The 24,639-nt window shown below is 50.2% G+C and overlaps 1 protein-coding gene across 1 annotated transcript; it reads right to left on the bottom strand.

The window, feature by feature from the left end:
* Positions 1–11,967: 11,967 nt before the first annotated feature.
* On the bottom strand, positions 11,968–24,441 carry LBH (LBH regulator of WNT signaling pathway). The gene is made up of 3 exons (XM_030035492.2): positions 24,223–24,441; positions 23,299–23,401; positions 11,968–14,492 (listed from the first exon to the last, which is right to left on the bottom strand). Exons 1-3 carry the CDS (start codon positions 24,246–24,248, stop codon positions 14,292–14,294), a joined length of 330 nt encoding a protein of 109 aa, XP_029891352.1. The 5' UTR covers positions 24,249–24,441; the 3' UTR covers positions 11,968–14,291.
* Between the last annotated feature and the right edge of the window lie 198 nt (positions 24,442–24,639).

Here is a 24,639-nt window from a genome sequence, read left to right as displayed (position 1 = left end):
AGGCCCTCTGCTTCATGGGTACTGGTTAGCAGTGAGAGCGATGGATGGGGCAGTTGGAAGAACAGGAGGTTTGATGGGCTGACCAAAAAAATCCCCATGCAGCAAGTACGTGAAGTGCCTGGCATTCCCAGCAGATGAAGACAAGCAGCACGTGGCTCGGGTGTGCCAGCACGAGGAGCCATGCTGTGGCACCACGAGAGCAAATAACCCCGCCGCTCACAGAGCATCGCTTCACCCCAGACTATACACTCCATGCAACCCCAGACTGGGGGAAGTGTACGCTAGGTTTCCCAGTGCTTACCCACCACATTGTGCCACGTCCTTCATCCTCCTTCCTGAGCTTCCCACGCAGGCTGGCCGGCCAGGAAAATAGCGAACGCCACGGCTTACCCCTGCATGGGATGAAGCAAGAGTTTGCGGAGGACGGGGAGGAGGGAGGGATAAGTAGGTGACAGTCTAATTAAGGAACGCAGGATAATGCCTCAGGCCGGCAGCCAGGCTGCAGGCATTTCCTGACCGCAGGATGCTGCCAGCTTTGCCACCTCTGAGCTCGCCTTCACATGGCTTTGAGATGCTGGCCGCAACCCCGCCGCGCTGATGGAGAGGCATCCAAGTCCATTGTCCCGCTTGCGTGCGCGCAGGGAGGTGGAAGCAGAGGCTTTAGGTTACCTTTTGGCTTGCTGCTCGTCGTTGGGTGTTTAAACACAGGTGTCTGCCGCTGTTGACACTGAGTGATAAGTGGAGACATTTTTTCCATTGGAAAGAATCTCAAGAATTTCCCCGTTCTCTTTTTATTCTTTTTTTTTTTCCTTCTGCATCATGGTAAGGAGACTGTTACGGGGGGGTGCGGGGCAGCTGGCACAAGGCAGAGGTAGGACGGTGCTTATTTAAAAATTGGATCTCCCCCTCCATTCCCTCTCATAAGTGCAGCCGCTCCAGCCCTGAGCTCCAAATGCTCATTTAAATTGAAGCCTTCCTCCCTTTCTGCACCCCCAGCTGCCTCTAATAGCTGGTCCTTAATGCTCAGCTTGGGATAGCAGCTGGGAAAAAAGTGTTCGGATGTAAAATACAAAAGCAATGCCTTCCCAAAAGGGGAAAAGTAGGCAAGAGCTGGGAGAGGGGCCCCCTTCCCTCCCTCCTTGCCTGTCTCATGGCACTGACCTGCCACCATAAAACAACCCAGGCCCCAGGGTGCCATTACCAGGAAGCTCCTAATATTTTTTTTATGCTTAACTGTGCCTCAGCCCTACGTTTCAGGTCATTTCTTATGTCATTCAAGCTGGGTAGATTTTTTTTCCCACAAGATAAACCAGGCCTGCCTTACTCTGGTACACCCTGGGGAGCAGGAGGAAGACCCGGTGACCCCCCACGCACGTGCTCACACACCCTCCCAGCACTGTGTACCATGGGGAAAACCTTGTCTCACAACGAGCTAGCTGAACATCCGCGTATACACGCGCGCAGACACACGCGTGTGCAAACACAAGAGGCTGAGATGCTCCTACACGCACGGGCACGTCCCTGCAAGTGCAATTGCTGCCGGGCGATGCTGCCCTCCCCCTGCCCATTGCTCTCCTAGGACTTTGTTGGAGAGCACGGGTGCAGCCAAAGCACCTCCAGCCCTCCTTCTGGTACCCACGCCTGAGTGCATCTCTCCTTCTTGGGGTGATGGTGACACTAATAAGCATGCACCATGCCTGCCATAGGATGGAAAATATGAATGCTCTAAAAAAAAAAACCCTGGTGCAGTGAAAAGCCAGGCCCAGGGGGACTAAACCAAGCACCCTGGGAGACCAGCTTACCTGATGCTTATGATGGGGCTTGGCCACCACACCAGTGCCTAATCGCCTGTCACTTCAGCTCCCCGCAGCAATTAGCAGCTCCGGTCGTCGGCCACCTCTGCCTCAGGAGCTGGGGAGGCACGGGGTCCCCGCCACTGTGTTTCCTGGGAGCCTGGGCCAGCAGAAAGCCAGTCCACCCAACAGGCATGATTTTCATGGGAGGTTACGCAATAAAAAACCCAAACCCTCGTTGCAATGCAACGTTGGCCTCTCTTGACGCATCCACTCGTGGGCTGGGGAAATTTTGGTGGCAGTGAAGCAGGAGGGGTTGAGTTCCTTGCTGCAGACACTGCCAGCTCTGCTGGAGAGGATATAAACCTGGGGTCCAAAACTCATAAACTGCCCTTTTTCTTCCCAGATGGATACATCCCCTCGCTCCCAGCCCACCACGTGAGGCTTTGCCCTCAGGGAGCCCGGGAGCTGCCCCGTGCATCCCTCCCATCTCAAGGGAGCGGGGCGATGGGGGATGAGAAGGAAAAGGCAAACAGGCATGTTTTGAACAAAAGGATAGAGAGGCCAAAACGCAGATGAAACATTACCACTTCAAGGGGGAAAAAATAGATAACGACATTAGTCACCACCCAACGAACAACCTACAGCCTCCTCAGCCTGCGGAGGCTATGAGGAGCCTTCCATCCTCCTCCTCCTCCTCCTCCCCATCCTCCTGCCCCCGCTCCTGCCTGTTTATGATATGGCTTATGACAAAACAGCTTATTAAGAGAATTATGCAACTGAGCTCCTAACCCTTTCCACGCTGGATTTTTCCAAAGCCTTACGCTTATCGGGTAATTGTGCTAGAGACACCAGCTACCCGTCACAAGCCCTGTTGTGTGGTTGTTTTTTTAATGAGGCCTCAGCTCCTTAATTGCTCGCATGCTTTGTTGGGAAAGCTCAGTCACATGGGTGCAAAGGTAATCCAGGAAAAGTACTATCAGCGTGCCCAATTACAGGGGCTGGCACTGCCTTTGGTATTGAACTCTGCCCACAGCCTCGGGACTAGCATCCCATGAGGTCACTCGGCGAAAGGGCATATTTACACCTCTCAGTGCAGACTGGCACTGGCTCTCCAGCTCCTGGTCCACGTGCCCCGTAGGAAACTTGGTTTATAGCAGAGCCCACGTGCTCGTTGCCCTGGGATTGCCCAGGAAGCCCGCGTGAAGGCCGAGGAGGTATGCCGAAACCTGTACGTAGGTACCTACTGCCTTCTGAGATGCCTTTGGGTGCCTGAGGCACCTACCCAGGGCTGGCAGATACGGTCCAGGACCTACCAGAGCAGCATCCTCTTGCAGAGGCAGCCGTACCTCTAGCGTGCACCACCCAGATGCACCAGGACACGGGACAGACCTCCCCAGGTCCGCTGCCCCTTGATGAGGGCTCACCATCAGCAGAGACCAGCCATGCCCTGACCGGTGCAACCACCTCAATTTGGTCTGGAAGTTTGGACCAGCGGTTGGTTTCCATGTGCCACTTAGGCTGCCAGCAAGGGGCTGATACAGACACACAGAGCAAAATTGTTATCTGGGTTAGAGAAATTCCCACGGGACCAAGCACCGTGACAGGTTTCAAGCCAGGCACCGTACAGACACAGGGTAAAAGGCACATCGCGTGCGAGTGTGTGCTTGCATGAAGCACACGTGCATGAAGCAGCTGGGTGGGTGAGCCATGCTCCCGCCTGTGCCGTACCACGCATCAGGGCTGGAAGAAAATCATTACCTACTATTTCAGTTTGCTTGTTTCAGACTTCGCTCCAATTTCTGTAAAAAAAATAAAATCAACTAAAAAAACCCACACAAGCAAAAACCAAACCAAAACCCAACCAAAAAAACCCTCCTCTAACTGGGGGTCATCTGACCCAGCCTCAAATCTTCTGGTAAACAACTTGCATAAAGACAGCCACCAGGCTTCTCCAAGCATCTCCACACATTTGTAATATGTAACGCAGCATATGAAAGCTATATCTCTGTATAATTAGGAGTGCTCAAAGCGGTGACTCAGACATTCCAGCACGCTTTCTTCTTGTCGCTGGTGTGCAAAATGTAACTTTACTCATTTTTTCCAATGACTTTGGACTTTAAAAACAGTAATTAGCAAAGTCAGCTTGTTATCAGTGCCTGTTGGTAAGCCGTCCTCCCGCCAGTCCTCCACTGCATTTTGGTCACAGGCAAAGCTTTGGCAGTCATTTCCCAAGGCTTGCTTTTGTCTGGAGGAACAAGGCAGCCAAGTGAGGAAAATAAGTCCTAAACCTGCAAGCCCTTTCACACACCTTCGTGTTAAGCACTTGAACATTGAAGTAGCTCTAGACTGGGTCTTTCTATAGCATGGTAAATAGCAGGCAAGACATGAAATAAAACTTTAGAGGCATCATTTTCTTACATATCTTTCTAGTTACGGCGAGGCTGGCATCAACAGACGCTAAGTAAAAATACTGTCCTCGCTAATGATGCTTCTCCTACCGTGCTTTTACAGAGGCTTTCATCTGCTCTGCTCACAGAGTGGTTTACTACCCATACATCGCCACATACCACTGCATCTGCAGCCAGATGAAGGGCAAACGGCAATCTGCTACTTACCACCACTCATGGGCGTTCAGCCTGCAAAACGTTTCAAGGGGTGTTACGGAGCCTGCATTTCGTGAGGGGACGGGGGAAGCTGCTGTTTCCTCTAGCACGCTGGTGGTCCCCATATTTTCTTCCCTGGTAAGACAGACTGGTTGCAAGACCCCAGCAGAGGAGGTTGAAAGATCAGCATCCCCTTGAAATCTGTGGGAAGAGTCTAGTCCAGCCAACCTGCAGCCAGAGGTTTCTCTGGGAGGGAAACCACGCATGTGGGAGTGAGGGAGCAAACAGGATCAGGCCCTACAGCTGGGCTGGAGACAAAAGACGAGGAGTGTATATAACCTTCTCGGTCTAACTGCTTTCCTCAGCTCAGGTGGGATGAGCCTCACAAAGTTGAAGGGTTTGTGAACCTCTCTAGCTAATTTTGGGTTCAGACACTTCAGAAAATGAGTTTATGAACTCTCTTTTCTTACACTTTAAACTAATTTCCCTCCCAAGAGAGACTGATGCTATTTAAACCACAAGTTTTCCAAGCTAAAGGGAGCCCTGTACTATGTGGCCACACTTCTGGAAAGCTCTCGCCTACATCGGGTAGCATCTCCAGCGCATGCCTGACTTTCAGCACGATTGAAGTTGATGCGATGTCCGTGGGCTAGGCAGTTGTGAGTGGGAATGAACGTGCCCCTGAACTGGACCTGGCTGGGAGGCAGAGGCCAGTTCTGCCTTCCTCCCTCCCCTCCTCCCTCAAGTTAAGCCAACACAAGCAGCATGCAGGTGGCACAAGCTGCATGTGCTTTACCCCTGCAACCTCTCCTTCCACCTCCATCCATGGTCTTCATGGCACACTCTTGCTATGTTTTCCTCATTCTTCCCATTCCCTCTTGCATTTTTTTTCACCCTGTTGTGTCACTTTGTGTCACTGACGCCCTGCTGGTTTGGGGCGGGGGGGGAGCGGTTCTGGCAATTAAGGAATGTGAATTTTACAGCAAACTTGATCTACTGGCTGCACGCAGAATGGCTGGCCATGGATGTATGGACCTTTTTCTGTTATAGAAACGAAGGCATTGACATGTGAAGGGGCAAACTCAACAAGGTGAAAGCACAAAAGAAACTAGGGGTGAGGTTCAGCTCACCTAGCTTCAGCTACCTGAGAGTCGGGCACACAAACTACATGGTTATCTACATCTTCTTGCTAGTGAGAGCCAGAGGACCTCCAAGAACTCATTCTTTCCAGATAGGCTGTTAAAATGAATCACCTTCTGGAGGTGTTTACCTCCTTCTGTGGAGTACAGGAGGAGACTAAACAATTATTTCAGGCTAGACACCCAAGTTTTAATTATGACAGAGGCAGTTCAGCATGACTAGCCCAGTGCCGGGATGGGAGGTGGCATCACAGGGTCTGCAACTGGAAGCTTTTTGCTGGCTGCCTGAGTGAAACTCAGCCAAATAAACCATCTCTCCTGACAGCAGAGGCTCTGGAGATTTCTTCTGATCAGGCTTCCTCAAAACTGACTGCAGTTTCATCACACCGGGAACCTCCCCTGTAAACAAATGTCCAAGGTTTGTTGGAAGAGAAAGGTATGGAAAGTGACTGATGGCAAGTCCCTACAAAGCACCAAATACTCACTTAAGTTAAATATTATACTTCATGAAAACTATGGCCAATCATGTTTTACAGAGGTCAGTAGTAGTTACAGAGGTTTAGCTGCTCAAATTAAGCAAGGCAGACATAGGAGGAGGCCCTAGAGAAATCTTTTTGGCTGCTACCAGGAAAAAAACAGAACGGATGCTGTGTGGAGAAGAGCACACGGGCAGGATGCAGTCTGTGAAATGCAAGCACCTGCTGAGCAGCTCAGAAGGGCCCTGGAATGGGCCAGGACAGCCCGGGTGTCCATCTGGGAGCACCGGCAGGGTGTGCGGTGGCACGCAACGTGGCTTTCGCCTGCCCCGTACGAACGCCGGCAGGCTCTCCCCTCTACCGCAGCCATGCACCCACAGCAGACCCAGCCACGAATCGGCATCCGAGCGCTGCGGATTTTGGCAAATCCCATTTCAGCTCAGCTGAGCGTCCCACGGATAGACAGGTCATGGGATTGAACACTGTGAAGTCCCTTTGTCCTCGGGTGCGGGGGATAATAACCCCAGCGTGGATCAGCTGAGCCTGGCGAGGACTGACGAGCCCCTGCAAATCCTCCCCTCGGTCCCATCGTCAGAGGAAGTTTATGCACAAGACCCTGCTCTAAAGCCCCTCTGCCTTCCCCTCTTGTGAGGGTATCCCAAATCCCATCAGCTGGAGCATTACCGGATTAAACCCAATTCAATGTCAGAATGTGCCCATTACTTAAAAGGCTGTGCAGAGGGTAAAGCAAGCTGCGGGTGCCGGAGCAGGGGAGGGTAGGGGGGCCGAGTGGCAAATCCCACACATGAACAGCCCTTTCGGCACACTGGAAAGGGTTTCCCCACCCGAGGGTGCATGGCGAGCACCTCCACCTCTGCAGTTTGCCCGACCACCCAGCTTCAACCAGCTCACCTCCAGCCCGCGGGACGCAGGGGTGTTGCCACTCCGGTCACCAAACAGGCACCGTTTTATCTGGGGGAAATCCCGCCGCGGCTCTGGTTGAAGCAGCGGTTGGTCCTCACCCCCGCAGGCAACATCCAAAGCAGACTCGACAGCCACAGCGCTGGCAACAACCGTAGTGGAAAAGAGTTGTCAAACCCCGCTCGGGGGTTTGCGCTTGACAAATAGTTGTTGAGCTGATTGTAACCCACCCGGCTCACGCTTCTGAACGCAGAGAACCTGTGGGGAAGAGTTTAAAACCCCTGTAATAAAGCCGCCCTTTTTTCCTCCCCCAGCACAGCTGGAGAAAGCTGCAAACCTGGGCTGTCTCCTCGCCCCAGCCTGGAGCACAGCAGGAGCGGGCTGTTACGTGGCAGTGACCACTCTGGGATTTTATTCCCGTGTTTTCCCTTGTATTGATCCCCACCTCTGCAGGCCAGAGCCAAAGGCATCAGCCGACGTGAGCCCAGAGATGCTGCGGAGCTGCCTCGCCGTCTGCCGCTCCATCTCTGCAGCTGGCAGCAGAGCCGTAGGCTGTGTGCGTGTGGCTCCCAGCAGGTACGGCAGCGTGTCGCGCACACCAGCATGCGGCCAAGAAAGCACCCGGGTCTGTTGGGATGTGTGGGAGAGAGGTACTTAGTGGCAGGACACACTCTGGGACTGATGGAGCAGGAAATACCTGGGCTCCTGAGCCGGCCGAGGGCAGAATAAAGAAGGAAGTATTGAAAATAAAAGCAAAGCTGCTGTGACATTTTCATGCTTGGCTTCTGACATCCTCTCCCTCTCATACACTTGACTTCCTTGCTTATTTTTATCAGATGAAGCTGATGGTCGCTGCTACGGTAACACTGTGTGGTTACAGCTCTGGCAGTGAACAAGTGCTCAATGCATGTTTCCTTTGCGGCTTCCCTCCCCGCTCCGCTCCGTCTTCCCACCCCTCAGGGCTCTCAAGATAGTGTGTTTGACTTTGTTATGCCTTAGTTGTGAACGCTGCCTGTTGCAATGGGCAGTGGTTCACTCCTGTAGGCTCTGCTTGCTCGGCTTACCAGCCACTGCTATCTTCCCCCTCTTCTTGTCCTACCCTTGCTGTCTTCAGCAGGCAAAGTACAGGTCTCTGACCCCAAGTACGGGGCTGGGTTTTTTTGTTTCAACATGGAAAAAGCACAAAACAACTCTCCCGGGGCTGATAACGTGGGTTGGGGGGAAAAAGCTCTTCACTGACAGGATAAAGTCTGGTTTGAAACAACAACAACAACAAAAATACTTGTCTTGCCTTGAGCCCACTCCTCCTTTTAGAGTCATTATGGGAAAGGTGGGATCAGAGGATAAAGGCTGGTGCTCTCTCCTACACTATGGAGACCAGTTAATCTCCCAGGGCTCCCCACCAGCCCCAGGTAGCTATGACCCACATTTCCTAGAGGGGTACCAGAGCCTCATCAGTGGATTTATCCGTGCTCCAGCCCCACCAAAATAACTTCTGTTGATGGCGTTTCGCTAGCAAGGGTTATGGCTCGTTGAATTTGAAGACACTTTCAGGCTCTGAAGCTCTTCCCCAGCTGGTCTATCTCCAGTTCTGGCACCCAAACCACACCAGGGTATTACAAGCAGCTACCCCACACTTTGAGCTCGTGTCGTGGCCATCGGCGCAGCATGACAAAGCTGAGCCCCACTCGCCCCTTTCTCCAGGTGAAGTACCACCAAGCTCACATTAGGAGCTGCAGAGGGGCGCAGGCACCCCAGGGTATGTCCTGGCTGCACATCCAGCCCTTCAGGCATGAAACCACAGACCCACAAAGGACCTTCGGCAGCGCAGCCCGCTGCTATTGCGCCTTACAACCTTGTCCCCATCCTCCTCCTCTTTCTGCCCCCAGCTAGCAGCCACCCACGGTGCCCTTCCTCACTTCGCAACGGCTCTCGTTTTCTCCAGCTCCGCTCATCACCAGGTTCACACACAGCGCTAGCACCCGTCCTAGGCATTTCCCGAGTGAAGCAGGTTTTTTCTGCTGAAGGTATTGGGCCTGAAGCCTCTTCCCTCCCCCTCCTAAAAACAACGCTCACAAGCTTTCATTTTTGTTATGACCGGTTTGAGCTTACTTCAGCTGAGCTGCTCTCCAGCCGGGCTCACACAGCCCTTTCTGAAGGTGGATGACAGCTGTAGCTGTAGAAAAGAGACACCTTTCTAACCAGAGTGGCTGAAAAGCTGATGCCGCTGTGCTATCGACACTGCTGGCCTGTGGGAGGGCCCGGGCAGAGCTGCTGCTCAAGGGATGCTCCACACCTTCACACGCAGCCCTTCTGCTGCAGGGAGCCCCGGCACGCTTCACCCCTGCCCAAGCACACCTGGGCAAAAAAACCCTAAAAGGGTCACAACAGTGCCCATCCACCCCCAGCCTTTAATCCAGCTTTTCACCAGAAGACCCTGAAACACAGCAGCGACAAGCTTCCAGCAGCAAGATATGTAGACACATACTCACAACATGCTCCTGGAAGCATAGATGCATTTACACAGATGCTGCCAACCGTGGAGGCATCAGACAGGTGCATAATTAAACTCTGCAGTGCTTTTCTCAGGTCCAGACCTCTGCTTTCCTAAACCCATTCCTTTTCTGTCCAAACATAAGCAAAAAGGCATCATTTGAACCATGAAACGCCCAGAGCTTTTCTCCTCAAGCAAGGATTTAGCAATAGTAATTGCTCTTGTTCATACAGAGATGCTTCGTGCCCAGGATTGCTTTTTAAGAGCTCAGAGCACATGCGTTAAAAGGCCGTTGCTCCTTTCATCCCTGGGTTTGTTCCAGGTGACTAGGCTAGCATTTGGGGGATTTTGTTCTGGTTTTGATTGTGCCTCAAGGCATCTCAAAGCAGATTGACATCACAGGGATGAAACTCCATGTCCTCAGCTGCTGAGAACTTCCTACGGGGACTAAAATGGGAAGGAGACAGCTCACCTGGCAGTTGGAAGACAATGCTGGTTCTCCTGTTGCTTGCAATGATGAGGAGGAGCATGGTTACACCAGAGCAGGACTTGGACCTGCACTAAGGGGACCTGTATCCAGGGGGTGGCTGCTCCCCATGTGCAACGCTGATGGTGAATTATCTTTGTACTCCTGCAGAGCAACAATTTTGCCTAGCTGCACCCAAACGTAGGCAAAGCCAGATGCCAAAGGTTCATCTGTGCAGTGCGTTTCAAGTGACTGTGCTTTGATGAAGCCGAACAGAAGTGGAAACACACCAAAAACAACAAATGAAATATTTGGGAGAGCGAACACAGGCTGAACTAAGCAGGGCAGCAGTGCACAGCTTGCTGTGTCATCAGTTGCAACTACAGGGCAAAGCTTTGAGGACAAATGCCTCCAATTTAAATAAGAGCCAGAAGAAACATTGCTCTATGTGCAAAGAAAGGTCCTTATGCCACCCACCAAGTTCTTGGGATGACTCAGGGTCACCTATTCAGCATCAAGCCCATTTTCATTTGGTGATGCAAGTTCCAGTTTGACCATAACAGCTGGAGCCAAGGACCAGGAAAGAACCTCCTTCTCCTGCCAGCACTGCTCCAGGCAGATACAAGGCAGACCCCCAGGCAGAGTGAGCCCCACTCAGAGGCCAGCCCTTCTGGTCTGGCCCAAAAATAGGATCATGCATCAGGAAACAAAGTGAGTGGCTTCATTCTGACATGAGCCTGAAAAACCTGTTCATGTGAGGCACATGAAAGTAGCAGACAAGTTCAATTCATTTGGAGTTTCCCTAACCAGTGCTGCATTTTAATCAGAAACATTCTGGGGCAGGACTGAACATCTTCAGTGATTTCAGATCAGCACTTCATCTTGGAAACGCTGCAGCAGCTTCTACAAGGAATGTAACTCCATGCCTGAGGAGGGAACAAAATCAAGGCACCTTAGCTAGAGGTTAATTGAAGAAAAGGAGAGGCAAGCTTCAACATTGCATTTATGTTTCTATGGCATAAAACATGCACAAAGGTTGAGCACAATACAATTCATCTTTGAACCATGGGGCTCGCGTTGAGCATTCCCTCAGTTCAAGCATTAAATCTGAGGGTCATTAGTCAGTGTATTTAAACCAGTCTCATGTAAACCTAACACTCTAGCCTCAGCCCAGATTGTTTGCATAGGTAAGATTAGAGTCTGTTACTTGCCAAATCACAGGAACTTCTCTCCATGTATCAAAGATAGGGGTATTCCAGGGCATTTGCTTCTTATCACCTGGTTTTAGTGGAAAATTGAATCCCATTAAGTACACAATTTGCATTACTGAATCCTGGCACGGCCAGATTTCTACACCCATGACACTGCCTTGGCACCAAACAAGTACGGAATCACACTCAGAAACACCATTTCCTCGAGGTCTTCCTCCGGCAGCACAGTGAGCTGCAGCACACAGCCACTGGTGTGTGGCAAGGTATGACCAACTACTCAAGAAAAGTCGACCTCTAGACCCAAAATGGCCAAAGCAGACAGGTAGCTCAGCTGAGACCCTAACAGCACACAGCATGGCAAGGCATACCTTCATGCTTGTTGCTCAGCACAGGGTAAGAGCACACACGGGGAACATGCACAGGTACTGCATTAGTACTGACAGCAGCTATGAATAGCCTCCGCTCTCCATGACTTCATGCTCTGTAAGGTTAGGTAAGGGGTTAGAATAGATTACAGATAAGTAATTATAGATATAAACACAGATTTTTCAGGACCAACTAAGCTGGAGCACCACTTTGCCGCAGCCTTTCACACAGCAGTAAGAAACTGTAGGAAGATGGAAGGCAAATAAGTTGATTTAGGCTTACAATCCCATAGGGCATGCTCCATGGTCAGCCACATGCATGAACCAAGTGTCTCCAGGTTCACAGAACAGCCTCAACTGATAGACGTGAGTCTCTTCAGATATTTACATTAGCTTTGCAAGTCAGCACACCTCAGAACTGAAACACAAGGACCAGCCATTATCCAGAAGGTTGACCATCCCAACCCACTTGGGCAGTAAGAACAAAGCCATTATGTTTGGAAAGCATTTTCAAACTTTATTTACAACTGTCACAGTGACAAAAATGTAGTTTGAAAAAAATGCTAGCTTCTCCCTGAGGCTCAAAAAAGAATTACAGAAATATAGAATGTATATCATACAACAGGAGGAGTTTTACTGGAGTGCTTTGTTCTTTAGATACGTTCAACAACAAATAGAAATATACACAATACTTCCAAAAAAAGGATGCAGACAGAAATATGCAAGTCTTTAGGGCAGACAGCAGGTCTGGAGTCCAAGGATTGCCATCTCATTGCTGCCCACATGGTAATATCTTTGATATACAGCTTTGACTTGGTGGTACAGACAGTAGAGACCAATAGAGAGTAACACTTAGAAGTAAGACAACTGGCTGGTATGCAGGTGTACAAGCTCATTCCAGTAAGACAGCAAGACTAGAACAAGCATTACAGATACAACAGCTGAATCCATCGCTAGAGAAAATGATATCACCACATCATGACCATTTGGTGATCAACCGTCTATCAAGATGGGCAGGGAGCGTGTAAAACTGGGTCTGCATTGCTGGACCAGAGACCAGCTGCAGTGTAGGAACACTGAATTTCTCCTGCTTTGTGCTAACTCATCTCCAAACTCCTGTCTGTCTGAAACAGTTATGCAGAGCTGATAAATTATTGCCATTATGTTTAAACACAAGCAAGACAAGACTAAAACAATCCTGCCAATATGTTAAAAGCAGTTCCCAACCCCCAACAGCGTTTAACTACTCATGAGGTATTAAAAATACAAATACACACATGTCCAAATAGATTTTAAAAATGGAACCAGTTATAAGCAAAGGGGGGTGGCATTGGGATTATTATGAAAGTTTGGTTAAGGCCTTGACATTTCTTTTTCTCTTCCATGAACCCAGATTTGGTTTAGGTGGTAACTGTTCTCATGCTATCCCAAGACCGACTGGCTCCCGAGCTGGTTCCCAAAGCTGCGAGATCATCACTTTCCAGGAAAGCAGCAGGTTACCCTGTCTGGCAGCAGACTGGCCTCCTCCCCAAACAGAGACAGATGACTTCTCCTTGAAGCAGGATATGGTGAAGAGGACACAACCACAGACTTTGCAAGCCAGTCTGCACTTCATTAAACACCCATGAATGTGTTGCCCTCGCTATGAAGCGGAAAAACCTCTTGTCTCAGGACATCCAGGCTAATCCTCTCCCAACAGACCCCTCCCACAAACCCCCCCTTCCCACTGGTGATCCACACTAGATCTGGTGTTTCATCTTTGGATTACCTCCAGGTCTGGCAGCACTCCCCACCACGCACACCCCTACCAGCCTGTCCCGCACTGAGGAAGCCTTGCAGTGCAAAGCTGGAGGAGATGCCCCATCCCAGCCCTCTCAAGCCCGTTGACGAGCAAGTTGGAGACATGAAACCCTACAGCCTCAAGGACACCAAGGTAAGGAGGCGTAACCTCCACCCTCTGGCTTTGGGCGCTGTACGAGACGAGACTGACCACAACGGCCTCGGCAAATAGAAGAGAAAAATCCGAGGTGTTCAAACCTACGTAAGCTCTTGCTGCAGACAGAAGCGTCTTTACATCCGATGCGCATTACCTCACGCTAACCACCTGCAAGATAAACTAGGGCCTCGCAGTAGAGATGACAAGCAGCAGCCTAACATTATCCTGCAAATACAGCTGTTCAGCATTGAAGAATCTAAAGGCAAACAGAGGGGGAGAAAACAGCTTTGGGAAAAGTGGCTGGAAAACAGGCTCAACAGTGAGAGCAAGAAACCCAACTACTCCTATGGACACTCATGTTACCCTAGGAGGTGCCGAACCAGGGAGAGCTACAGACCCCTCGTCAGTAGAGCATTTGCCATGCTTTGCTACGGACACCCTTCCACCCCCCGACACACAAAATGGAAGCTGTAAGAAAGGCAAATCTGAGAGATTACAGCTCTGTTCTCACACTTTTAGCTGGAGGCAGCTCCCGGCCAAACGCTGCTGCCTCCGACTTTCCTCCCCCTCCCCGAGCTCCCCCCTCCAGCGGTCCTCGCGTGGTCACCCTCTGCCATGTGCTTGGAATTTCACTGCTGCCTCCGCCTCGGAAAAATACAGATAATGATCTCGAGAACAGCAAACATTTCTCTGCGTTACTTCCTTCCTTCCTCAGGAGGTCTGGTGACACCGAGGGCTTCAGTTCTCGATACAGAGAATACAAGAAAACTAAGATCTCGCAGGTGCAAAATTGAACTTGTCTTTTTTTTTTTAAAAAGACTTTCAAAAGAATTGTGGCTCTTCCTTCAGAAGGGTGCAGTCCCTTGCCTTTCCTCAGATGCCATTTATTGCTCCTTGTTGTCCTTCTTTACATCTTCACAGTTTTCCTCCTCCTCTTCCTCCTCCTCCTCCTGCACAAGGAACTCTTCGGGTGGCCATCTCAGCTCACCGCTCTCCACATCACCCTCCGTCGGCTCTACCACGATTGAGGGCAGGCGGTCCTTCAGCTTACAGTAACGGTCGAAGTCCGAGGGATCAGGGAAGATCTGAAAGAGCCAAGAAACAAGTCTGTGAGAGGGCCTGCGTTCACACAGTCTTAGCCAAAACCCAACTCAAGACACTCGGGTCTTCAGGGCAGACTGGTCTGGACACAGAGTAAACCACAGAGTGATGGGAAGACTCTTGAACTTGTAAATAAGCTTCTCTAATCTCTGAGTATTGGAAACGAGCACCGCCCAAGAGGCTTCCAAAGCACACGCTTGCTTGGATAGCACTCAGCAAATAGGCATCTGCCCTTTTGGGTATTTATCCAAACGCCTCACTCCCCACCCAACGCCGCTTTTGCATTGATGCTCATGCGTTTGCACACTGAGCTATCTCGATCAGAGAATCGGAGATCTCATTTCCTGCTGCTGGTCAAGCTGCACACGAGAACAGGCTCGTGCTCCGGGCTGTGCTGCTAGAAGGGAGAGGAGGCACTTGGCAACCCAGTGCTAGAGCAGTCCAGACCCTTGCAGCAAGGGCCTGCATCTGGTAGCGCTCCAGGTCCACAGCACCAGACTGAAAGAGAAGGTCAGCTGCATTTTAGAGATAATTTTGGCAGCGTTCTGCATGCTACAGCTACCATACATCAGCAGTGAAACTCAGCAGGAAGACACTCATTTTATGGAAGGGTTGGAGACTGGGACGTACTTCTTCAGGCCAGAGGTACCTGTGGCACAGCCAGCAATTACGCACCACATTCCTCATGCAAGGAATATGAGGACCCCCTTCTCTCCAGCCCCCCAAGGTGCACAGAGCAGTACCTCACCCCTTCCCTCCCACCCATAGCTTGCCACGTGGATGCACAAGCTCATGCACTGCAGCAGCGCCAGGGCCACTGGGATGCACGCTTTGATCCTACTAGGAACTGAGGCAAAGACACAGGTACAGGAAAAACCACCACTGAGCAGGAGCTTTGCATGACTAAATTGCAACGCGAACAGAAAAGGTTGCTGTTACTTATAGGGATGCCCTACTAGGGGACCAGCTTCAAACCCCAGCTCATCCAGAAAAAGAACTGCTGGGTGACAAGAATCAGTTGCCATATCGGATTCCTGGTTCATAAGCAGAAGATTAAACAATTACCACCTGTTTATTTCAAAATTTTATGAGTGTGCATTTCACCTTGCAGTTGCATTTGAACACCCCAAAGAAAATAATGACAAAAATGCATTTTCCCCTCAAGGTTGTAGGTGGGGTGAGGAGTCAGGCACTGTACTTTTCTTTGAACAGCAGCTGCATTCAAGTGAGCCGTAAGAGCATCCTTGCAGGGATGCAAGCACTGCATCATCCAGGCACTGTCAGCCTCAGACAGGCACACTGCTCATGGGTGCCTCAGTTTGAGAGCAAGATCTGATCTGCTTGATGGTTCCAGTTATGAAAGCAGGTTCCCCATCCAGGAGCCCTGAGCATTAACCATGAAGCATCACTCTTCTCATGCCAATCATGCAGGTACCCACCACCTTGGGAAGCCCTGGCCCAAACCCCAAAGGGGAACAACATCCTATCGACTCATTCTTCAGCCTAGCAACTATTAACTACACCACTCCCTCCTTGTCAATATTCAGTCTTCTACTGTTTAGCCACATTTCTCCCTCGCATCCAAAGCTTTGTGGCAACCAGGTTACTAACCTGAGAAAACCATCAGGTTGCTCCTTAACGCAAAGTCAGGCAAGGTAACTGAAGGTAACGCATATCACGGGGGCTGTTCGCACACATCCAGCTCGTCCTGGGGACAGTGGTGCAGGAGCCCAGCTCCCGCTACAGCGCCCACCACCCATATGCTTTTCAGGTGCACAAGAGTGAGCGAGGTCTTTGAACACGGCCACGTTAACATGGGCATTGCAGTATGAGCTACTTGCTATTAGTCAGGCCTGGTGCAAGTGACACAGTAACTGTTTCTTGGAGCTTTGTGGCTTCTGCTTGGTCAAACAAAGGCAGTTTCAGACACGTGGTGCATTACTGGAAGTACAGTCCATGGCTCTTAAGCATCAACTCGTTATCTAAACTCAGGATAGGAAAAAAAATACCCTTGACACTACATGGTTTAGAAGGTTGCAATGGAAAAAGAAGTGTAGTTCAGGAGGTTACATAAGCTGATAATGTCATGAAAATAGCCTCCTGTACAAGAAAAATAGCAGTATAATAATTAAACTAACCTTTGGCTGCTATCATTTTAAGCACATTAGGTCAAATTGGAGCAATTTCTTTGAAAATAGCCTGCCAGATTTTTTTTCCAGAAACTAAGTAGTAGTCATTTCCTTACAAACAAATATCCCCAAAATGTGGTGTGCAGCTTTTTTAATAAAAAACCCCCGAGCACAATCTTATCTCAAACAGCTGCAGGACAGGCCGAACCCAAGAAGGTCAGGATTTTTTCCACTAAGTCATGCTTTTTAATCATCGAGGCAGCATGAAGTGAGATGTTGCAACTGCACTTTCAAGGGGTGTGGACAGTCAATGGAAAAAAGTATACAAAGGCAGATTTCCTCGCATGTGACAAGCAGGGCAACACAGCAGGCCAAGCACTTGGACCGAAGGAAAAAAGGTTTCAGATTAAGACTGTTTGCACATCTGGGGAAGCTGGGTGGAAAAGCTACCCCAACCAGCCTCCCTGCTTACTCCAAAATAAACTGCATTGCCAGACACTTTATAAAAAAGATAAGCAAGCACCAGCTTTCTGCTGTCCCACACCAGTAGTGCCACGCTGCATTTTTTGGTCCCACATGCCTAATCTGGTCCCACTCCAGATTTAGACAATGGGAAGAAAAAAAACCACACTCTAAAACTTGCAGCAAGGTCCCCACTGGGAATGCAGCAGCTCAGCTCTGACCTGTGAGCTCTGCACCCTTTGGCACAGCAGCCAGGACAGCTTGCCTAGCAAAACCTGCCTACAAGCCTTTCTGCTCACATTACCCAGCTCAGGCATGTGGGAGGAAGACTTTGCATCTCCCCACCACTCAAAGAGCACAGCAGCAACAGGTCAACTTCTCCCCCTCATTTATCAGAGGGAGCCACCTTGCACACAGCTGAAGCAGGTGCCCACTTCTGCCTGATCTGGTCACTCAATGGGAGACAAGTGACAACCACCAACTGGTTGTGAAGGCTACCTAAAAGCAAATTTAGCAGCAATTCAGAGGTATCTTCCTTCCCCTCACTTGCACGATACAGCACAAGGGGCCGCAACTGCTTCTGCAGAGCCCCCCCTTCTGTAGCTGAGCCCCAACTCCTGGCCCATGGAGACACATCCAACACCTTTAGAGTCCACAGAGGACATGTACATCGCTTCTTATGCTACTCAACACAGCTTCTCACTCGCAGCAAGACTGGTTTTCACAGGCCTCTCCAGATTATGTCTTGGGAACTGCTCTCCTCATGGACTGATCCAGATCACATACAAATCAACCAAACTCCTGCCTTGCAGGTGGAAAGGGCAGTGAAAAGCAGAACTTGAAATGAAAGCTTGAAATAATTTTAGAAAGATCATGTTTGCCTCTTTTTCAGATGATCTAGCACTACTATCCTTGAATGAAGTCTTGGCAACAAGAATGGAAAGTTTTCATTGCCCTGGGGAGGCTCATACCCTCTCTCAGCATTCACAGGGATGGAGAAACACCAAAAGCAGGAGAGATGTCAGTCAATTAAGAGGATTAGCTCAGCACTACCATAATCCAAGTGACACTTCTAAATTCAAAACAACTTCCACATGTGTACTCCATACCAACACCCATGGTTAAAATGCTTGTCTCCCCTCCCATGAGGCTGAAAAATTATTTCAGTTATATTCCAGGGAGACTAAGGCAGTGAGATCTTTCCCAATTAAGTTACTGTTTTGGGGGAAAGCTTTGCTTCATTGTGGTAATACTACACAAGACTGCAGAGTCTGTACTGAGAGGCATACCACTTCAGGTATAGGATACACCCCAATGTACCCATATAACTCATCCTCCCAGTACTAAAAAGCTAAGCTTTGTGCCTCTTCAGCAGTATTCAAGCCAATATTCCAAATCCCAAATCAGCATTTAAGTTCTTAAAATAAAACTTTACTGCCATTGAGAAGCATGGCAAGCTCACTTCAGGAAATACTTAAATCATCTCACTGTCCTCTTTGGAGGAATTTTCCAGCTATAAGAAACAGTGCTAATACAGACATTTACTTGCACAGTAGTCATGACTTGAAACTGAGCTCCATCTAGTATGCACACAGCAGCCTGTGACTCGAGTTTATGAGCTATGACAACTCCTCAGTCACAGACAGATTGCCCTATCTTGGGGGACAGTGGCAGGGAAACTTCATACATCATAACAATTTTCTGTCACAGTAACAAGGCATCAAGTAGGGAAGAAAAAAACATGCACTGCGATGTTCTGATTAGCTGCTGTCTCCAGTTTGCATTTCAGTGGAACGCTTTTTTGCATAGCATAGCAGCGAACATGATTCGTTTTGGCTCCGTTTATGCCATATCCTACTTCTGCTTTCCTTTAAGGTCCCAGACTCTGGAATACACATTGACTCAGCCTACTAATCTTGTCTAGTAACCGTGCATCAGATGTGCTATGTGAACAAGTCGCCCTAAACTCACTTGCTATCACCACCATTTTGCAGCCCAGTCTCAAGTCCTTCCGCAGCAGCAAGCGCCAGCTCTAACGCAGGACTTCCCCTGCACAAATCAAGGCTGCACAGACACAAAGCACCTTACAAGCAAACAAGACAATTACAGAGGAAGCTCAGTTTCCACCCTTTGCCACCAGGCCCTGGGTCAGTAACACGCTGGTCCCCCAGTTTAGTTGGGGGGATGCAGCCGATGCAGCTCAAACCCCTCAGCACCAAGCACCACAGCCCCGTGGGGAAGTCAGTGCTTCACTGGTGCTGGTGAAGAGGCCTTCCATTCGCCAAAAATGATTTCCCCAACAAGACAGATGACCCAAGCTTTCGCCATAGACGACCCAAGCTTTCGCCATAGACACTGGATGGAGCGTTAAGCCTATTTACCTAGATTCAGTCAGTCTGACATGATTCACAGCTAGCTGCGGCTGTGATTAACCGAGACAGATCCCAGCATGATGCGATCATGACTTAAAGAGCTCAAGCTCCCCATGACAACCAAACCCCAGCTGATGGCATGAGGCAAGCTCAGCCTCCGCAGGCCAATCTCCTAAAAGGGAGCCTAAGGTCCCACAGGACCAGCGAGCCGGCCAGACAGCCGGTCTGCAGCAAAGTAGCACACTCAACTCAGGACACAGCATTTGCTCAAAATAAACGCTTTTGGGCATCAAAGTGTTTTCAGTTGTGCTCAGACCCCGCTCCACTTCCAAGAAGCAAGGGAGGATTCAGGTCAAGGCACTGTTTTGACAACAGCTCCACGAAATGATTAATTCAGCCTCGGTGTCAGCGGCATCGTTTGTGCTGCTGTGAGATGGCATCAGAGGACAAGCTGGCAGAGCGCTGCTGAGGCTTTTCAGAGAACAGGTATATCTAGGGGCTGGAAAACAGCAAACAGTACATTAGCTCCAACCAGCAGTGAAAAAGGCCCAGCTCACCGGAGATTGCCAGCCAGGAAGCACATGAAGCCCTCCATAGGCACATCTGTTTGTAGCAGGGGCATCTTGAGCCATCAGCTGCATTTCAACGAGTTTTTTGTTTAGTAAGTCCCATGGGAATTATGGGACATCTATTAAAGATCCAGAAATAGCTCTTCACTGCAGGCACAAGACCCAGCATGACATCATCTCTTCAGCTGCATCTTCTGTTTTGTCTATGCCACCCTGTTCTGAGACTCATGCCCCTATTTCACCATTCACTTCTGCTCAGGCCCTCTAAATCTGTTGGCTGAACCATCTTCAGGGGGCTCAGAGCAGCTCTACATTGCAAATACAGTAATAAAAGCTGTTTTACATAAAAAGGTTTTGAAATTAGCACATTAGCTTACGAGCATTTTGCATATTAACTGGAAAAAGGCATTTCTATGCTGAGAAAGCACATTTTGCAAGTGAAACTGTTACTAAGCCTGCACAGGCAACTTGGTTATCACCAATACAACCTTCTGCTGTCCGAGTTTTCACATCATTGCTTAAAGAGCAGTGATGGCCAGCCCACCAAAGGCCAGGAAACTTCATCAGGGGGTGCACATCTTCAGCTGATGTCTAGACAGAGAGAGACACCGCAGAGCATGAGCACAGGCAAGGCAGTAGAGGCAGCAGAAGGAAAAAGTCAAGAAGCAAAGTTCCCTCCTTAACCAACAAGACAGACAGAAGCCCTGAAGTTCAGTGAGCTCCACGGTACAGAGGAATCAGATCACTGAAGTCTATACTCAGAATATGAGTTTGTTTCCTCAGTTTAATTCCAAGTAAAGGCAAAAATACTTTGAAACAGTACTGTTGGTCAGAGAAGACTGTCTACAGCAGATACTGATGTGCTTTACAGTTCCAGCAAAGCTGCTGTACCATCTCCTTTGGTCCAGAGAGTTTCATGTCTACATATGGTGGCAGAAGCAGCCCCCAGGCTCAGAGCTCACATCCTATGGACCAACTCCCCAGGCAGTCCCAGTCCCTGCTCTACACCATCTGAAGGGGGACATTTTGAACCTCGGTTTGAGATCATCTCTGCAGTAAAATAAATCCAAGTTCTACTACTAGAATAAAAGAAACTTTTGAAACTAGAAGCTTGCCTCTCCCAGTTCTGGCTCCACTTTTTTTTTTTTGCCTCTCGTAGCCAGGCAAGGGCTGTTACACTCACATGGTGAGTGCCCAACTCTGCAGATGAGTGGAGGAAGATGTTGCAGCTTAGAACAACAAGTCTCAGTGTAGGAGCAGTCATGCTCCATTAGCCCTGTCTGGTTTTAAGTTATTGCACTCCAGCCCTCAGACTAGCATACAATTTTCCATGTACCAAACACTCTCCATCAGCAAGATGAAGCACAAAGTGCCAAAGTCTGAGGTAGAACAGAGAGTTCAGCGTGCAATTTGCATCAGGTTTGTCCTTGCTATTCTGACTTGAGTTTTCAATGCTTTAAGGATGCTTTCAACTTACCTTGATTTTACACTGTGACACTCAGCCTAGCAGCCAGGGAAGGAAGGCTGGAGCCTGTTCCCCAATCCTCTTTACACTAACCTGATTTAGAGGCAGACCTCACATACAGCCCACACACTGCACGTGCCCCATCAGGATCTTCCATTTCAACACCTCAGCCCTTGCTGCCATCAGTTTGGCTTACATCAAGGTGAAGTACTGGCAGGCAGTTCCCAGCTCTTGCAAGCATTTGAAAAAAGTCTATGATGAGACCACTACAGAGGACAGATCCAGGATGCAAAAGCCCTGCATAGACATGAGTCGTCACCATTTATGACTCACACCTTCAGGTTCAGCTGCTCCACTCAAAACTGAACAGGCCTGTTCCCCAGTTGGCCCAAGCAGACTTATCAAGGTCATCAGCACTTGGGGGAAAAACCTCACTGAAGCAATCGTTAGAACAAGCAGGGCACATAGGTTCTGCCTCTCACTGGAAAATTTAGATAGGTAAATAGAGGCTTTTGACCTGACTGGGTTAAGCCTCTTCATATGGTGACCCATAAAGACAACTGAACATCCCATGCAGGCTCGTTTGATTGCTTCAGGTTTAACAACCACTCTCACTGCTGTACACTCCCTCTATAGGAAAGAGAGGCCATATGCTTTCCACTAACTCAAGCACTGAAGCACAGCTATTTCCACACACAGGCAATAAACCAAACAACTCGCACTATCCAGATCCAGAATTCTGACCAAAAAAAGCAATGCATCCCCCTTCCCTCCCCACAGCTTTGGCGTCTACTGGAGGCCTCAGCCATGGCCCAAAGTTCATTTCATGCTTCAGTGCACTGTTACTGCCTTGTAGCTCATTTTTCAGACGTAAATATGCTATCATACAGCAGCACACCTCATTTGAATGCACACTTAGAGCAACTGCCTCTGTGCAGGTTGTGTAACATCTGCGAAGGAAGAACCCTGCATCAGGATCTGCCAGTAAGAGCCACCAGATGCAAGTCATCTGCATGCACTCAGCACCTGTGTCAAATCTCATCAACAAGTCTCCTGGAAGAGTAGGAAAACAGGGATCTAGTAGGCTAAGATGCACAACTTAGCCTTTGATTAAGTATAAGCTAGGAAATGAAAGGGATATTGAGACTAAAGGATTAAGGCTCAAGCTAGTTCCTAAGACTACCTCTTCACCCCAGTCATTGATCTAAAGGTTAATAGCTAATTACTTTGTTCAGAACTTTCAGAAGGAATGCAGCTCACGCCTTCAGGTACTCATATCTCCAGTGACATTTCAAGGCTTGTTTAGGCTGTCTCCAGCCTCACCACATCTTATGGAAGACCGTTAACCCTCTCAAATGGGCCCATCAGTCAGGAAAACAAAGAAATAGATCCAAAAAAATGTAAATGCCATACAACCAACTCCCTCCTGCTCTAGGCAGATCATTTGTATGTCACATTAGAGAGATCTCAAGAGCCCTCTCAGCCCATTGAGCGGTGCAAACCCTTCTTTCACCGATCTCCCCATCTCCCACCAAGCCCCCATGAATGCTGAACAAGTGGGGGCTCCATCACTTCAGAAACAGCCAAGTCCTTTGCCAATCCAGCCTGATACCGAGTGATATTTTAGACAACCAGCTCCTGCCAAGCAAGCATTCCAGTCTGTTGACTAGCTCTCACTACAGCAAGACCTGCTATCAGGTCAGGCTATGGAAAGGTACATTAGACCGAGTTTGCGGTCCAGCCCAGGCAATTCCATAGGGGATTACTGCCCAAGCAGCAAGCGAAGCACTTACCTGATACGACAGGCCATCCTTGCGGGGGCTTAGCCCAATCTCATCCATAGCTGGGGTGTTCATCATCACTTCAGTCATTTCAGCTGATCTCAGATAATCAGAGCTACAAACAAAAGACAGCATTCAAACGGTCTGAGGGGCTCCAGGGGCGCTGAGCAAGATGCGAGTAGCATCGGGAAAGAAAAGCAAGCAGAAGAGGCTGCCGGCAGCCTATTTCTGGTCCCTTCCTTCCCGCCCCCCCTCGGAAGGGGGTGGAAAAAGCTCAGTACCTCGTAAACCAGCGCTACATCCCCTGCCCCTGGGAGCAACTCCCTGATTTTGCTCCCCAAGAGCACTGCTCAAAAACACCTCGGGAGGCTTTAACGGCAGCGGTTCACTTCTAACTCCACTTCCTCCAGCTCTGCCCCCTAAGGGGGGAAAGTAAAAAACCAGAGTAAATAAGTGCAAGCGCTGGGGGTTTGGGGTTGCTTTTTTTCTTTTCTTTTCAGCTGGTGTGCTTTAGCTCCTGCTGACTTATTTTACAACCTCAGGGACTTCCACACCAGCGGAGCGCACGGCGCCAATCCCAGCTCTGCTTTTACAGCCTTAATGGCATTTCCAGCTCGAGAAAGTGAATTCCCACAGTTCGCAGTTCCTCTAGTGCGGCTCATCCCGCTATTGCTCGGCTCTCGCACCCACCGCCACCAGCCTCTTCTCCCCCGCTTTCGGAAAATCACGTCCCGGGGCTTCACGCCGCCCCGCTCCATCGCCTCCTCCCGGGGCACACACACACCGCCGCCGCGACGGGGACGGGGCTGGGGGGGAAGCTCCGCTCCAAGCCTCCCACGGCCACAGCAGGCAGCCTGCTGGCGTTAGAGCCTCCTCCCGCCCGTGGGCCTCGATTCCCCCCCCCCCATCCCCGCCACGCGTGAAGCACCCACTCACCAGGGCAGGGGACACAGCACAGACATGAAGTCCCGGCGGAGGCTGCCCCGCGCCCTCGGGGATGGGGGGGTGGGGGTGGCGGGAGGGGCACCCAAGCGCACGGCGCTGCCCCACGAGCAGAGCGACCGAACGGCACCGGCGGAGGCTGCGGGAACGCTGCCCGGCACTGCCCGACCCCGCCGCTCCCGCCGCCGCCTCCTCCGGTCTGAGCCCGGCGGGCGCCGCCGCGACGCCTTAAATGGCTCCGGGGGGCGGGGCCCGAGCCGCGTCCCCGCCCCCCTCGTTTGACGTACACATTTTCATGAATGGCTTCGGCGCGCGCCGCCTTTGCGGCGGGGGCGGGGGGCGGGACGAGACCGCGTGTCTCGCGAGCGGGAGGCGGTGGCGGGCCCGGCCCGGCCCGGTTCGGTTCGGTTC

The sequence above is a fragment of the Aquila chrysaetos genome, chromosome 13 (genome assembly GCF_900496995.4).
Source record: "Aquila chrysaetos chrysaetos chromosome 13, bAquChr1.4, whole genome shotgun sequence".
Lineage (NCBI taxonomy): Eukaryota > Metazoa > Chordata > Aves > Accipitriformes > Accipitridae > Aquila > Aquila chrysaetos.
Note: the sequence above shows the minus strand (reverse complement) of the source record. Positions and strands in the feature narration are given on the sequence as shown.

Bases quoted from the DNA above. Each gene is read 5' to 3' on its own strand.
- LBH (XM_030035492.2), bottom strand. From the start codon at position 24,248: ATGTCTGTGCTGTGTCCCCTGCCCTG. The intron at 23,402-24,222 runs GTGAGTGGGTGC...TTTTGTTTGTAG, and splicing joins GTGCTGTGTCCCCTGCCCTG to CTCTGATTATCTGAGATCAG. The intron at 14,493-23,298 runs GTAAGTGCTTCG...TGGCTCTTTCAG, and splicing joins AGGATGGCCTGTCGTATCAG to ATCTTCCCTGATCCCTCGGA.